The sequence below is a fragment of the Botryllus schlosseri genome, chromosome 3 (assembly GCF_051294905.1).
Source record: "Botryllus schlosseri isolate E-star chromosome 3, Bs_hap1, whole genome shotgun sequence".
In the NCBI taxonomy this organism is placed as follows: Eukaryota; Metazoa; Chordata; class Ascidiacea; order Stolidobranchia; family Styelidae; genus Botryllus; species Botryllus schlosseri.
This window is the reverse complement of record NC_137238.1, coordinates 27,149,252-27,163,638: the sequence shown is the minus strand read 5'-3', so window position 1 is coordinate 27,163,638 and position 14,387 is coordinate 27,149,252. Positions and strand designations below refer to the sequence as shown.

At 39.3% G+C, this 14,387-nt stretch overlaps 1 protein-coding gene across 1 annotated transcript in view; it reads left to right on the top strand.

Annotated features, from left to right (window-relative positions):
- Positions 1–14,387, top strand: part of LOC145436531 (complement C3-like) — a 77,219-nt gene that overhangs the window by 25,789 nt on the left and 37,043 nt on the right. Inside the window, exons 10-21 of the mRNA XM_080313894.1 lie at positions 281–409; positions 562–622; positions 2,076–2,150; positions 3,240–3,322; positions 3,386–3,481; positions 3,688–3,780; positions 4,170–4,358; positions 4,414–4,477; positions 5,419–5,579; positions 6,390–6,516; positions 12,419–12,584; positions 13,741–13,854. Coding sequence (XP_080170020.1) covers positions 281–409; positions 562–622; positions 2,076–2,150; positions 3,240–3,322; positions 3,386–3,481; positions 3,688–3,780; positions 4,170–4,358; positions 4,414–4,477; positions 5,419–5,579; positions 6,390–6,516; positions 12,419–12,584; positions 13,741–13,854 — 1,358 coding nt within the window. The remainder of the gene's footprint in view (positions 1–280; positions 410–561; positions 623–2,075; positions 2,151–3,239; positions 3,323–3,385; positions 3,482–3,687; positions 3,781–4,169; positions 4,359–4,413; positions 4,478–5,418; positions 5,580–6,389; positions 6,517–12,418; positions 12,585–13,740; positions 13,855–14,387) is intronic.

The window sequence follows — 14,387 nt, the reverse complement described above, 5'->3', positions numbered from 1 at the left end:
GGTTGAATCATACAACTGTAGCTTCGACATTTGCCAGGTGATGTTGTCCTTGTTGCTATATTCCGGAAACAGCGGGTTCACACAGTCTTTCCTAAAATTCCACGTTGTCTACCAGACTTCTTAGCTTTAGCGATATTCCAAGCAATTTTGAACAATGCCTCTGTAACGTTATTGCCTCGAAATATGGATAACTGGGCTTGGCACTGGCAACGCTTTTTTCAAAAGGTCAGGTTGACCGCTATCTGTGACCACAGATCTTTATATATTATGTTTCATCAAGATTCCGCTGATGGTACCATCCAATCTGCAAGATCAAGACCCCTTGGATTTGCAAGCTCTCCCTTCCTCATTAAAATTGAGAGAATGTCGAAATACTACACACCGGGAGTATCGTTTGAAATCAAGGTCGGTGGATTACAATGATTCTAGAATTAAAAAAAACACAATATCCCATTTCCAATCGCGTAATTCAATCTTCGACGCATGCACGGTATGTACGGGACCACTCAGGCTACTACTATGACAACAACAGCGTTGCAAGGAATCTATATTATATTTCAGGCGGATGTCGTGGATGTGGTAACCCAACGTCCAGTGAAGAGTGTGTCAATAACTCTGACAGGTGAGCACTGACGGGCAGTGCAATGCACAGTGCAAACTGTAAATTTCGTAGTAAATTTCTTCTCAAGTACAAGTGCAAGTAGCTATTTTGCGAAGTTTGTTATTGTGTGTTTGTTTGTGGTGTTCATGGTGTTTGTCGACTACTATGGTCATTTACACCAGGCCGATATTGTTTATTATTTTCCGTAACTGTCGACTTATAGCACGGCCCACCTCTAGTCTCTTTGTGAGACACAGCATACGCGGATGAGGTGGCGAGGAGGAGCCTAGGTAAACCTCCAACACTTAGGTATCGGAATTCTGAAGTCGACCTTGGTCGGACTCGAACCCGCACACTCTGATGTGGCAAATTTCTATAATTCATGTTCGAATCGGTCAATGGTCGGGAATTGCATAGCCTATATATTGCTATCGATTTTTTATCCTCTCTCAGCTCATGTAATCATATTTACCGGTACAGCTGAGTGTGGTGTGTTGGAAAAGGTAGGATCCCTAAATAATAATTAAACATTTTCGGGCGGACCCATTCTTATATTGACTTTGTTACATGATGCCATAGGTATGATCCCTCTGGGTGTGGCTGGGGCTCTTATGGGCCCGCTCGTGAGGTGCCTCGAAACTTGTGTTGGTGTCGTTGCCAACACCTTTTCGTTGTCAAGTGAAAAAGTATGAATTTTATAGTTCTGATGTTGCCTGTGCAGTAGAAGTGACGAAAGCTGGCCCAACATCATAACCTTCTAGGTAAGTAGTGGAAGTAGGGGAAATAGACCTGAGTATATGAATAAAGCAGCAGTATTTCGGTATAGACCACCTTGTTGGTCAATTGGATTGTTTCCCATTCATTTATGGAAAACGTCAATGAAGCCCATCCCCAAGTCGTTGGTGGCCTGTGCATGTCTCATTCAACTGTCTGTTGCAGCTTATTTGGGGTCACAAAGAAGATTATGGGTCACGAAAACTAAGCATAACTCTGCTTGGTTGAAGGTCATAGGCGGCAGTGACAGTCATTACTCCTGATAACTGCCAGAAAACACTTGTTGGGCTCATTCCGACTTCAGTGAAGCTGTATAGAAGTAGTAAGCAATAACATTATTTCACATTTTACCTGAGTTATGAGTCAATCGGTGTTTATTTCACTATGTACCAATGGCCTTGATCAAACTCGTGTAAATACACTGGAAGCACACAAAAAAATCTGAAAAGTCGGGATGAAAATATCATGAAATACGGTGTCCGAAATCAAGTCACAAATGTGAGCAGATTGTCTCAATAATGACAAAGATGGAGGAGCGTTTACGCATACGGTTACGTTAGTGTAGTTGCGATCCTGTGTTTCTTTTATGAAATATTATTTATATACAATATCACAGCCAACTAAGTGGTTGGTTGTAATCCAATTAATAATTTTTCTGCGCATTGCGAAATTAAGCCGTATTTCAATTTGTAATTCACAGGACCCTTCTCATGTGGCAGGACGGCATGTGCAGAGGGCGAATGCTGTGATGGTAATGCCTGTAGAAATTGTAGAGGTAATGAATGAAAACCTTCCTTATTATCCCTAAGCTATTACCGTCGATTAATTTCGATACATATTTACGCTATGAACAAGAGTACTGGACGGTATGCAAAACAGGACACTCATTTGTACTTGTTCGAATGCTCATTCATGGATGCACGAGACACATACAAGCATACATTAAACATCACAGTCTTTATATATTTAGGGGTGTCAAATTCGTGCTTGTGCCCATGGGCTCAATGTGACCCACCAGGTCATTTTCCTGCCCACGAGGGCCTTGGTGGTCGAATGTTAAATTTTCTCTTTTATCACATGGATATCAGCTTCAAAACATCCAGCTTTTTTGATCACCATACGCACCACATTGTAATGTGTCCTTGGCTTTACATTGAAATATATATAACATGCATATACATATATTTAAATTATCTGCAATGTATCCTAAAGCGAAACTGGTATTCTTTATTTTTATCATTCTATCAACACCCTGTTGCATGTTATTTGGCCCTCCAACGGCCCTCAGTAGTATGCAGAGGTGGTCAGTAACGAAGTACTTCTACTTTTTAAAGTACTTGAAGTAGATTTTCTCTACTCATACTACTTTTTAAGTAGTTATGATTTTAGACTACTTCTACTTCTACTTGACAGCTTTCAGTTTTGTAGGCAAAATAAAGCGTGGAATACCTACTTACTTACTTCTTGTGAATATCCACTCCTACTTCTACTTGAGTAGAAATTCCGGCGTTACTTCTACTTCTACTTGAGTAGCGACGGTGACTACTTTGACAACCTCTGGTAGTATGTCAATGTTGCCCGCGGTTATAATGAGTTTGACACATCTGATTAGATCTTACTCGTCGTTATTCTACTAGGAAAGATAACTCGATATCGATACATGAATTATAGTGTTTTAGAAAATTTAGATCATACATGAGTGTGTAAGAGAGAGGGAGAGACGAGTCCGAAAAAAACGTAAGTAATCCGACATGTATACTCGCGTCTGAGAACCGCTGGTCTGCTACGTACCGCTATAACTTTCGTGTTTTGTAACTTCCACATGGTGTTGAGAATAAACGTTAAATGTGTTGTTGAGTTTCAGGTGTCCAGTTGGAATCAGATGAGAATGGACAAATAAATCACAATGTGAATACGGACGGCGATTTAGTGCCACGAACCTATAATGTACATACATTTCGGCTTCTTTTCATGAATATGTTAAACATGCCGTTACTGATTTTCAATTAGCTTCGCACTAGAGTTCTCCGCGTCGATGATGAAAATGAAGCCTCCCTAACATTTGAATTGCAGCCGTACGAATCAACAGACGAAGGTGTATTACTGGTAAGACTTATTTATGGTATTGTGATGCAACAAAACCGTCCCTATCTACATTTATGGTATTGTGATGCTTAAAAACAGTCCCTATCTAAATTCATCGTTACCCGAAATGTAGCTACATACTAGAATAGATAGTTCTTTTATTTCTACATCCATCAAGTATATTAACCTTGCTACCTTCAATTTCGTGTTACCATTTCATGTTGCAGTTGTCTGCCACAAGAAAGATTGCTCGTGTTAATGAAAAGGCCTTTCAAGTTGAGTTGAAGTATATAATCACTCCGACAGAGTTTCGGTATATGGTAAGCAATCTATTATCACGCGTTACGTTATCCCTAATATCCATACCTACAAGCCTGTCAGCTTAATAGAATCGACTCTAGTTTTATTCATAGTATGGCAATCTTGTGATGCTCAAACTAAAATATTTGAATGGAATAAAACTCTAAAACAAAGAATGACAAACATGTTGATGAAAATGCTATATACATACGATGTATTTATACTTATGGTCATTAGGTCTGACTCGTAATTGCATGCCCATATATTTATGGTATTGATGGGTGGCAAAGAATTTCTTCGAAGGTTAAAATTCTATGGAGCATCTAATCATTCTTTTCAGTAACAAATATTATACTGCTGTGTAAAGTTAGTATATCCGTGACGCTGATTTAAATTTTTCGAACGCCAGATTACGGCTAGAGGTTCAATCGTCGCTACCGGTACGGATACACCGGAGGCCAGGTCACGTCACCACACCATGACGATAGCCATCACAAGCAAGATGGTGCCTTCATTCAGGATATTTGTGTATTACTTGCACAAAAATAAGATGGTATCGAATTCACTGTGGGTTGATGTATTGGACGCTTGTGCGCGGGTAAACAAGTCGTAATCTGTCTCTCGACCAACGTATACATATCGCCAGTTTTCAGGAAATTAAAGTGTCCGTACCAAAGCAAGTTCTCCCTGGAGATTCCGTCGATATCAAATACGAAGGTAGAGTGTATTTTCTGATATATTGCAGGTTTTGCGTTGCGTACTGCACAGTCCGTCTGATGTGTCTTGATTAACCGATCTGATAAAGTTGGGTTATCGCAAATGATTACAAGTGCAACATCTTGCAGCAATCGTAACTTAATCCATCTTAAACACAATCGATCAGGCAGTGGAATGACGATTGCTTGTCTTTCGCTCTGAGCGAAATATGTACAATAGTTATGTCGTTTCAACTATGTGGAATGGGCGTACTTGGCGCTGTTCAAAAATAAATTCCAAATTGGTGTACACCGTTTTTTTCAGCCAACCTAACAATTTGATCAGTGCATTCCAGGAATCCGAAAAAATATGTTCTGAACAACCCTGGTGTATGTAAAATGTACATATTGGTACATTGTCATCATTGACTCAAGTATAAGCGATTAATAAACAGATATCTCTGTTCCCATCTGTTTTTATGCGGTTGCCCGTACCCTCAAAATTTCGGGAGCCGAAGACTATGATAAAAGAAAAGGTTATCACGTCAAGCTCATCTTTATTCAGGCTATTCCAGGCCTGCAATAAGCTGACTGATGACTAGACAAGTTAGTTACAATCCCACTCAAGGCGCCATTCCCGAAGGATGATAATCTGATTTTGCAGTTCCTGGATAATGTATTTCAACATTGCCCTTTCACGGCACCCCTAAACTAGTTTGCGAACCTGCGGTCCCAAGGGTTTTAAGAACCTCTTCTGATTAAGGAAATATTAATGTGTAGTCGCCACACCTTACGCTCTAAGTAAACTGTGGAAGTTTTCGTGTACAAAATCGCCGTTTCCCATCCGTAGCTTACCAACACAAAACATATAAGGACCCGCCATCACGATACAAGACTATGTGATCGAAATGTTGCAAATTAGCAGTCCTCACCAAGTCATATTGAATGCAATTATTTTATCAGGTTCTCCGAATGCGCTTATCGGAGTGTCAGCAGTCGACCGAGCTGCCTATTTCCTCTACGGCGACAGCCGATTGACTCGCCACAAAGTCTTTGAAGGATTGAACGAATACGATCAAGGATGTAGCAGGGAAGGTGGTCGAGATGCTCAACACGTATTTGAGGCGAGTCCCGTTACTCTCGCATTTACAGCTCTATTTAGGAGTCTTTAGTACGAGACATAACTGCAATGTATCACTTATACATGGAACGAAATTACCATTTACAAAAATCGCCACAATGCTGTATGCAGAGAGGCTTAGTAACGTCGAACTTTTCTAAGTACTCAAGTGGTTCGCCTATTAACTAGTCAAGTGCTTGCGATTTTAGGCTGCTTCAACTTTTACTTCAAGATTCAACAGTTATTAATGAAAATTAGGTACTTACCATACTTTAGATTTGTAAAGTAGAGAGCAGTATCTGGATGGATTCTCATCACGCTCACGAGGGAAATTGCCATGACTAATGGCCGATGTAGACCGTGTATCACCAAACTGATTATAACTTCGATAATTGCATCTTTTCATCGGCATCAATCATTCTGTGTTAGTCAACATGATGCATATTGTAATTTCGAAATATGAGACATGCTACTGACAACTAAGTGTCTGTTGTATCGAGTCTCAATTTACTTTTTAAGAACTTACTCGAGTAGCCTACTTCTATGACGTGTCAGATTACATCGCTACCTGGAAGTTGTTTTGGTATGCTCTGACAATTGATAGCCTTACTTCTTTCGTACTTGAGTGGAAATTTATGGCATTACTACTGTCTTCTTGTGTATAGCCAATGTTTAATGTGGGGATAGATCTAGAAATCTCTGGATTACTGCGACTGCATCTACACTGCATGATTCTTTGGACTTAAAATACGATAATATCAGTTTGTGAGATATATTTTGATTGAAGTTAATGAGTTTCTTTCTATTGGTGTAGGAAGGAGGCTTCCAAGTTGTCACAGAAGGATCACCGTATCCTGCAAAATACGATTTCTCAAACTATTGCAAATATCCCAGTAGGAAGAAACGGGCCACTGGAGACGAAGAAATTGGCGTTAAAACTGGTATGAATAATACTCTTTATATAAAGACATTTGGAGCACTTGAACAGGGAAAAAGATATGGCACGATGGTTTTCTGCGAAATTCAGCGTCTACTCTATTTTATTGATTGTTAAAAACACAAGAAAAAATGTGGCACTCTATGTATGAAAATGTTTTGCGTCACACCAACGGGTGCATATTATAAACCACACACAATAAAGCATTCCCAATAGGGTTGCATTTAAAACAAAAATCAATTTAAAACAAACATGTTTAAAATAAGGACCTTGCTTAAAACATGTTTTTTATTATTTTTTTAAGCTATGACGCCACGAATATTCAATTAGGACGTCCCAGCGAATTGACATTGACAATTGAAGATATAGGGTAAATATAGCTTATTTGACGAAATATCTACTTACTATAGCTGTTGAACCGACTATTTTGTGGGTTCCAACACTTCCAACCTATGTTCCGTCTAAGCTGCGCACGTGCTCAAATGCGCAGTGCTGACACTGTCTCTGCGCACAGAAAATCCAAGTTGCGCACAAAAATCCGAAGTGATGACCTTTTTTAGTCCTTACGCACTGTTGTCCAAGGGTATGAGCAGTAAGTTGGTGACTGTGCGCAGACTCGTCAAAAATTAGAGGGAACACAATGGTTCCAACAATCCCATATCCATATACGTCGGCAATATCGGGCGGTAATTGACCGTAGGCTCATACAACATTTTTTGGAAAGTATTTACATAATAATGGCAGGATTTTACAACTTGAAAAAAAATTTTTTGAAGGCCGTTGTTTAAAACCCTGTTTCAAACATGTTTTAAACGAAGTGTTTTAAACAACCATTTGTTTTAAATGCAACCCTAATTCCTAACTATTAGTGGGTCACGAAGCGTTTCTAAATTTTATAGTTTTCCATTGATTATGTCATAGAGCAGGGGTCACCAACCCGGTGCCCGCGGGCACCAGGTAGCCCGCGAGGACTAGATGAGTAGCCCGCGAGCCCATTCTAAAAATAGGTGGAATAGCAGTATTTACCAATATTCGTCAGATTATTACCAGTGAGCTTATATATATAGAGATTGATTGATTCAGCTTTCCTTGTTTAAAACACACTAACATGTAACTTACATATATAAACACTTAAAAATATCTTCAATTACAATTAGCAATATATAGATGTATGTGATAGAATCACCAGAAATTCAAGATACGGCGCATTGCCTATAAAGCCGACATGACGGAATGCCGTCTACGGTCTTCTTGAAATGGTGGGGGGTTCCGTTACGATAGATCGACGACCAGGACAATGCCAAAGTAGTAAACAATATTACTATTCGGAGTCAGATAGCCGTGAAGTACTAGCAGATTTTCAATATCTGTATACCCATCCATTACGTATTGCATCTTTTGGCACAGCTTGTTTCTGTTACACTCAACGCTGTCTAATATACCATGTTTCTAACTTTTTGTAATCGTTGCTGCTGTCCGGTATAATGAAATCTTGTCATTTCTGGATGCTGAACAGTTGGAGATTGAAATTGTAACACTGCAAAATGACCCCCCTCAGTCTGCAGCAAGCGTTTGGTGCATGTTGATACGGAAAAGTACAGTGGTGTAGCCTATGCGCAGCAGCTATCAAGGTTGCAAGCGTCTATGGTTCAACTTAACGTTGTGAATCAGCCTTTTCGGACATGAACTTCATCAAAAACAAACACAAAACACGCCTAATTAAAGCACATCTGGAACACTAACTCAGAATTGCAGTGTCAAGTTAAATACTAGAGTACAGTGCACTAGTTGATATCATACAATGTCAGGCTTCGCACTGACTGCTATAGAAACAGATAACATGATGTCCAGTCCTGCCCAGTGCTATGAATATCAAAGCGGAAATTCAGTGTGGTACGGGTAAACGGCGGGAGTAAATAGTAGCCCGCCGCCTCAATCATTACGCAAAAGTAGCACTCGGTTGCAAAAAGGTTGGTGACCCCTGTCATAGAGGTTGATTGATGTGGAATGCCAGCAATCATTTAATTGATGTGATAGCAGTCTTATGTGTCGGATGGTCGAACGTAGGTGTGGGCCTACCTAAATTTTTAGTATTTTTGATATGTAATATCAACTTTCCCATTAATAGTAGATTGCATGAGTAGACATCGTTTCTTTTCTCGTTAATTTGTGTTTCATTCGTTTGGTCATGTTTTATGGTGAGTTGCACAAGAGAACATTAAAAGTGGGTCGCGATCAGAGGTGGTCAGTAACGAAGTACTTCTACTTTTTCGAAGTACTCAAGTAGTTTTCCTCTACTTCTGGTACTTACTCAAGTAGATCTGATTTTCGCTACTTGTACTTCTACTTCTTAATATTTTGTGATCTACTTACTTACTTTTCGCTATTTTCAGTTTGTCAAGTAGAAGTAGTTTAATCCTCCAATCGGGAAGATAGCCTGATGAATTTCGGGGCTGTTTTCACGGAGCATCAACATTTAATTTTCATAAAATTTGAGTAAAGCCCAGAATTTTCGTCGCGCTTCGCGCGCAGTGGATACGTGGTTACCAGTATGATTTCACAATAGTATCGGTGAATATAATTTAGGCGTGGTTGCGTTCACACCGCATTGTCGCCCTTCGCCCAAATATTTCATCACAGTACATAATATTATGGCTCATCATAACGTTTGAAACTGATGTTTCGCAATCTAGTATTTACTCGTCATATCGTAATCTAGCAGTCCATGTCGTGTCCTAATCAGGGCATGGTATGGTATGGTATGGTATGGAAGTATGGTATGGTATGGAACGAAATTTCGGTATGGAATATGGAAGAGTGCAAGTATGGTATGGTATGGAAATTTCCCGAGTATGGTATGGAATGTGTTTTCCATACTTCCATACTTTTTCCATACTTTGCCAGTTTTGCCAGAACATGACAATAATCCTATACTTTCGATTTGTCAAATTGATTGCATACCACATAAAATCGCTCACTGTCTATGTGCATGTCTCAAATTGGGATTCATGACTCACCCATCCCGGTCGATATCTATTTGAAGACAACAAAGCTTCGCGCCGTGCATATGAATGAAAATAATATTATTGATAATTATGCCGATTCAAATATCATAAAAATGAATGATATTCGACCGCGGTCGCGTTACAATTGCATTTCGCTTATCGTAACTTCCACTACGTAAATAACCAACGTAGTTCTAAAATCGTAGACTATGAGAATGTAGAAGTTACATCAATATTTTTATCAATTTGTTGAACTTGGAAATAATTTTCTGCGCTTTGGGAGGATGATTATCACGCAATATCTATTTGACAGAACCATCATTGTAATTCAAAAAATATGTAGCTTGTCTTGAAGCGACGTTACGATATGCAGGCCTACAGCACGCATGGTAACTTCATGAAATCTGGTTATTTCTGATACAATGGACAGCGGACACCTTGATGTTGGCTAATGAAGCTAACGAGTGTCACCCACAGATTGACGGAGAAAATAGACATTTGATTAGCTGTCGCAACATGATTGTAGCGATGTACAATTTATTTAAAAATATATCCCAGTGCAGGTGTTTCCAACCAATGGGGAATAGACTCAATTGGAAAACAAATTCTTTACATTATTACCTTATTAAACGTCTGTATGAAATGCCGATCGTATAAATCTCCAATATTTCTTCGCTCATTTGCAATTCAGCAATTCGTATTATCAGTGCCTCCAATTAGCGAGAATCGATTGGACAGCGGCACGCGATCTCCCTCATAAGTCATATAGGGTGTTTTTTATTCGTATGCGAAATGGTGTGATTGAAATCACCTGATTCGTTAAAATAAAAGTTCATATGTATATGAATATGTAGTCTTGGGAGATCGTGGAATCGCTAATTCATAGCCTAGCCGGACTCGTTATTGCTGAAAGGACATATATTTCTTACTACTCGAGTTTTAGTAGCGTGCGACAGTGTAGGTTATGGTGGCTTATATCTACCATACGCATAAGTTCGTCAGCACCAGTAAGTTTATCTGACCCATGCAATATATTCGACATTTACACATGTAAATGGATACTACCTTGGTACATTTGGAAAAATTTCAAACCCTTCCTATTTTTCTGTCGGTTTACCTCACATATCCATTTTACGGAGGCGCAACATTGCGTGTACGGTCACCAGTTCACTGCTAATTGATTTTATTGCGTGCTGTTCCATTCTTGGGGTCTTAACTTTCACCAATAACAAGTCTTTACAAAAGAAAGTCTTATCAAATTTTATTCGAGGAACAATTTTAAAGAGTAGGCTACACAGGTTGGGAACCTACCTTATAATTTGACAATGCCTTTGTTTTATGTAATTCTGTAACTGAGGTTATGCTAGCAGTGCGTTACCACACTAGATTTACATGTCGTGAGATTCTGTTGTGATTTCCAATTAATCCCGTGTGTATAGGCCTACATTATACGTTCCTACATCGCTGACGACATATGGTATTAAGAAACTGGGGATATCATTGGTGTATCAGGACAGTTTAAATGGATAATCTCATCCAAAATAATCAGAATATATACGCCGGAACATTTCCACGCATCAAAAATAGAATATCACTGGAGAGGTTGGTCAAGTTGCGAAAGTATGGAAAAAGTATCAAATATGGTATGGAAGAATGTTGGTATGGTATGGAAAATTGTCAAGTATGGTATGGAACGATTGGGCGGGTATGGAGTATGGAAGATTCTCATTCCATTCCATACCATACCATGCCCTGGTCCTAATCTAGAAAAGTGGACTCTGAATTATTTTAGTTTTAGAGCAGTTTTAGCATACCTACCTTCGAAAGTTTCTGGACTAAAGACATGAAATACATGTTCCGCTTTTAGAAGTAGTAGTTATATTCTATTTCACTTTCAATTCCCATCATATACTTTGAGTTCTAATTAATAGCAGTTCTTCTGTCTGGATAACATACATTGAAGTACAAAAGCATGCAGGTTTGGTAATGCCTATAATTTCCGGAAATAAAGCTACACAGTATGGCATTTTTACGATCCACCATATTTTTTTACTAATGTTTACTAATCGCGCAAAGTGTTTACACCGTATCCTATACAACTTCTCCGTATTGCTCTTCGACTAATCTACAGACCTTATAATATGGGGAGGGCGCCATACCATGATATTTTTTTAAAACGTGCTGTTCGAGTAAACAGAGGATTAGTATCACATTTCCATATCAATACTATCATTTTCATGATGCGGACGAATGCTTATGCTGTCAAAAATTGGATACCTCCTGGTATGCATCAATAAGAATCAATCTCTGCACCTTTGGCATAGCTCAATTTGCACCTTATGACAATCCATGTGAACAAATTACGATCGTTTTCAAAACTACTTACTTACTTGAGTAGATTTAAATTCAGTAAATTCTACTTCTACTTCAAGTAGTTTTAGGTTGTTCACGGAAGAAGTACTTCTACTCGTACTTGAGTAGATTTTTTCGTCGCTACTTCTACTTCTACTTGAGTAGCTTTCTTGACTACTTTGACCACCTCTGGTCGCGATGCAAGCGGTTTGGAATCACTGCAATAAAAGACAGAATGAAAATACTGTACGGGCAGTATGATGCAAGACAGGGTTCAACAATGTTAGTTTTAGCTACAGATTCGATAGTTTGAGTATCCATATTCAATGCGCAATGTTCTCTTCGCGTAATGAACCTCATGCTCCAGTATACAAGCATTTATTTATTTGGAATAGTAGCTCCATCTCACTGAAAGCAGTTTTTTTTCGCATAAAGCGCCTACTTTAGAGAATATATCTATGTCTCCCTGAATTCCCACCCGGTTATTGTCAATAGAAGATAGAAATCCTGCCTTTATAAGCCATGTTGAACGATATTGTCCTTTTTCAGTTTTGTTGGACGAAAATTGGAGGAGCGATGATTGTTATACTGACAGTTTGATTCCGATTAACACCGACGAAAGCTGTCTTGCGAGAGCTGAAATCGTCAAAACAAAGCACGGTATTGATTGCGCTGAAGCGTTCTTGAAAGGGTGCGAGAAGCAGGAATATTCACGGTAAATATATGCGCATGATTGATCGCCACCCTATGTAATTTTCGCCTTTTATAAGCCAATGGTTCTCGGTAAGGAGGTGGTAATGCTGTTTTGATGTGCCTTCACGCAGACAGATTGGTCAATGTTCAGTTTACACTTTCACACCTTGCTCGGGAACATTCCTTCCAGAAGTCGTCCACTTTCAGTACTGTGATTTCGCGAATTAGAATATATAGTCGAAGAACAAATCAACATTGTTTGTAGTATAGACATATATATGCAGCTAAATGGACCACATTTGAGTTACGACTGCCATTAAATATGGCTCGCTCCATAGGCAAATCGGCACTGCAACTTTTAATCTGACCTCTGTCTCTAAGCTAATGTGAGTGCAGTGCATTGAACACCGTGAAGGATACTGTAATGTATCGGCAGTGTGAAATTGATACTACAAGCAATAACGGTGAAAAATAATATCGTATTTTGGATGTAACACGGGGTGGTCAATGGATATATTCTTATTGCAGGTGAACGCAATGCCGCACATCCCAATACTCGTTACATGTAGGAACAATGATTTTAAAGCTATCCACAACTAATTAAAGTAGAAGTAGCAAACGACAACTATAAAATGGGTAGTTTAGAGAAGTAGATTGGGAGAGAGGTTGTGTCGCGGAAGATTGCTTGTCGATGATGGTATGTTTAAGATTTTGCGACTAACGCAGAATGACCAATGGCGATAAAAATAGGAGCGATTTCAAAAATTATATTACAGTGCCGTCATGATGGGCATAAGCTATAAGTTGCAGAGGTGGTCAGGGACCAAACATCTTTGAACAATTTGATGGCTGTAATTGCCGGTCGTAAAAACTGGGCAAACAGCCCCTATATCACTGTAACTGTGAGTATTTTCGGAAGTTGCATTCATATTTGTAGTGTCAAGTCATTTTTCGTTAGTCGGGAATATGCATCCTGCAATTTAAAAAAGTAGCCAGCTTATTACCTTTCACTACCATTTAACTTAACCAAATCTAAAACTTTTAAGTAAGTATGGTTTCAATTGAAATATGCGTAAAATGTAATATTCAGGTGGTGGAAATATATAAAACCCACCTGACTACCTCTTTACTAACTGGTAATATATGAATATTACCTACAAGAAATGCGTTATTTTAAGGATATTTGCCCGGTCGGCTTCAAGATCCATTACAGAGGCCGCGGCCCACGAAAAATCAACAGCAGGAACCAGATCCGACTTCAGAGAAAGCATGATGTGGAAGACAGTTCTTCTGTAAGCTTACTTGAACCTTGAATTGTCAAAATTTTGTATAATTGTAATTATCAATTGTCATGCGTCTATAGCCTTAAGGCCGTGTCAGACGAGGCGATGCCGGCGATGTCGGCCGATATATTCTCTACTATCATGTGAGAGATCGTTGTACTTGAATAGTTTCAGAAGGCGTTGACCCGTTGCATTTAAACCTGCTCGGGGATGATTGACATCTGCGAATCGGTTCTTTGTTGTTGTACAGGTCAGGTACACTGTACAGCAGAGGTCTCAAACACGCGGCCCGCTCACTTTCAATAGGACAATTCATTCCCGCCAAAGAAGGCCTACTTCGAAAGACATAAAATACCCCTGTAAATGCTGCGGCCCGCGGCGTCGTTAAAACTGGAAAACTGGCACGCGAGCACATTTGAGTTTGAGACCTCTGCTGTACAGTGTACAAGTACATAGCCTACTACCGTATTACGATCAGTGATGAGTCATCACTAATAACAATTAAAATAGTATCAGACAGTTGTAGTGTAAGATGAATGTTG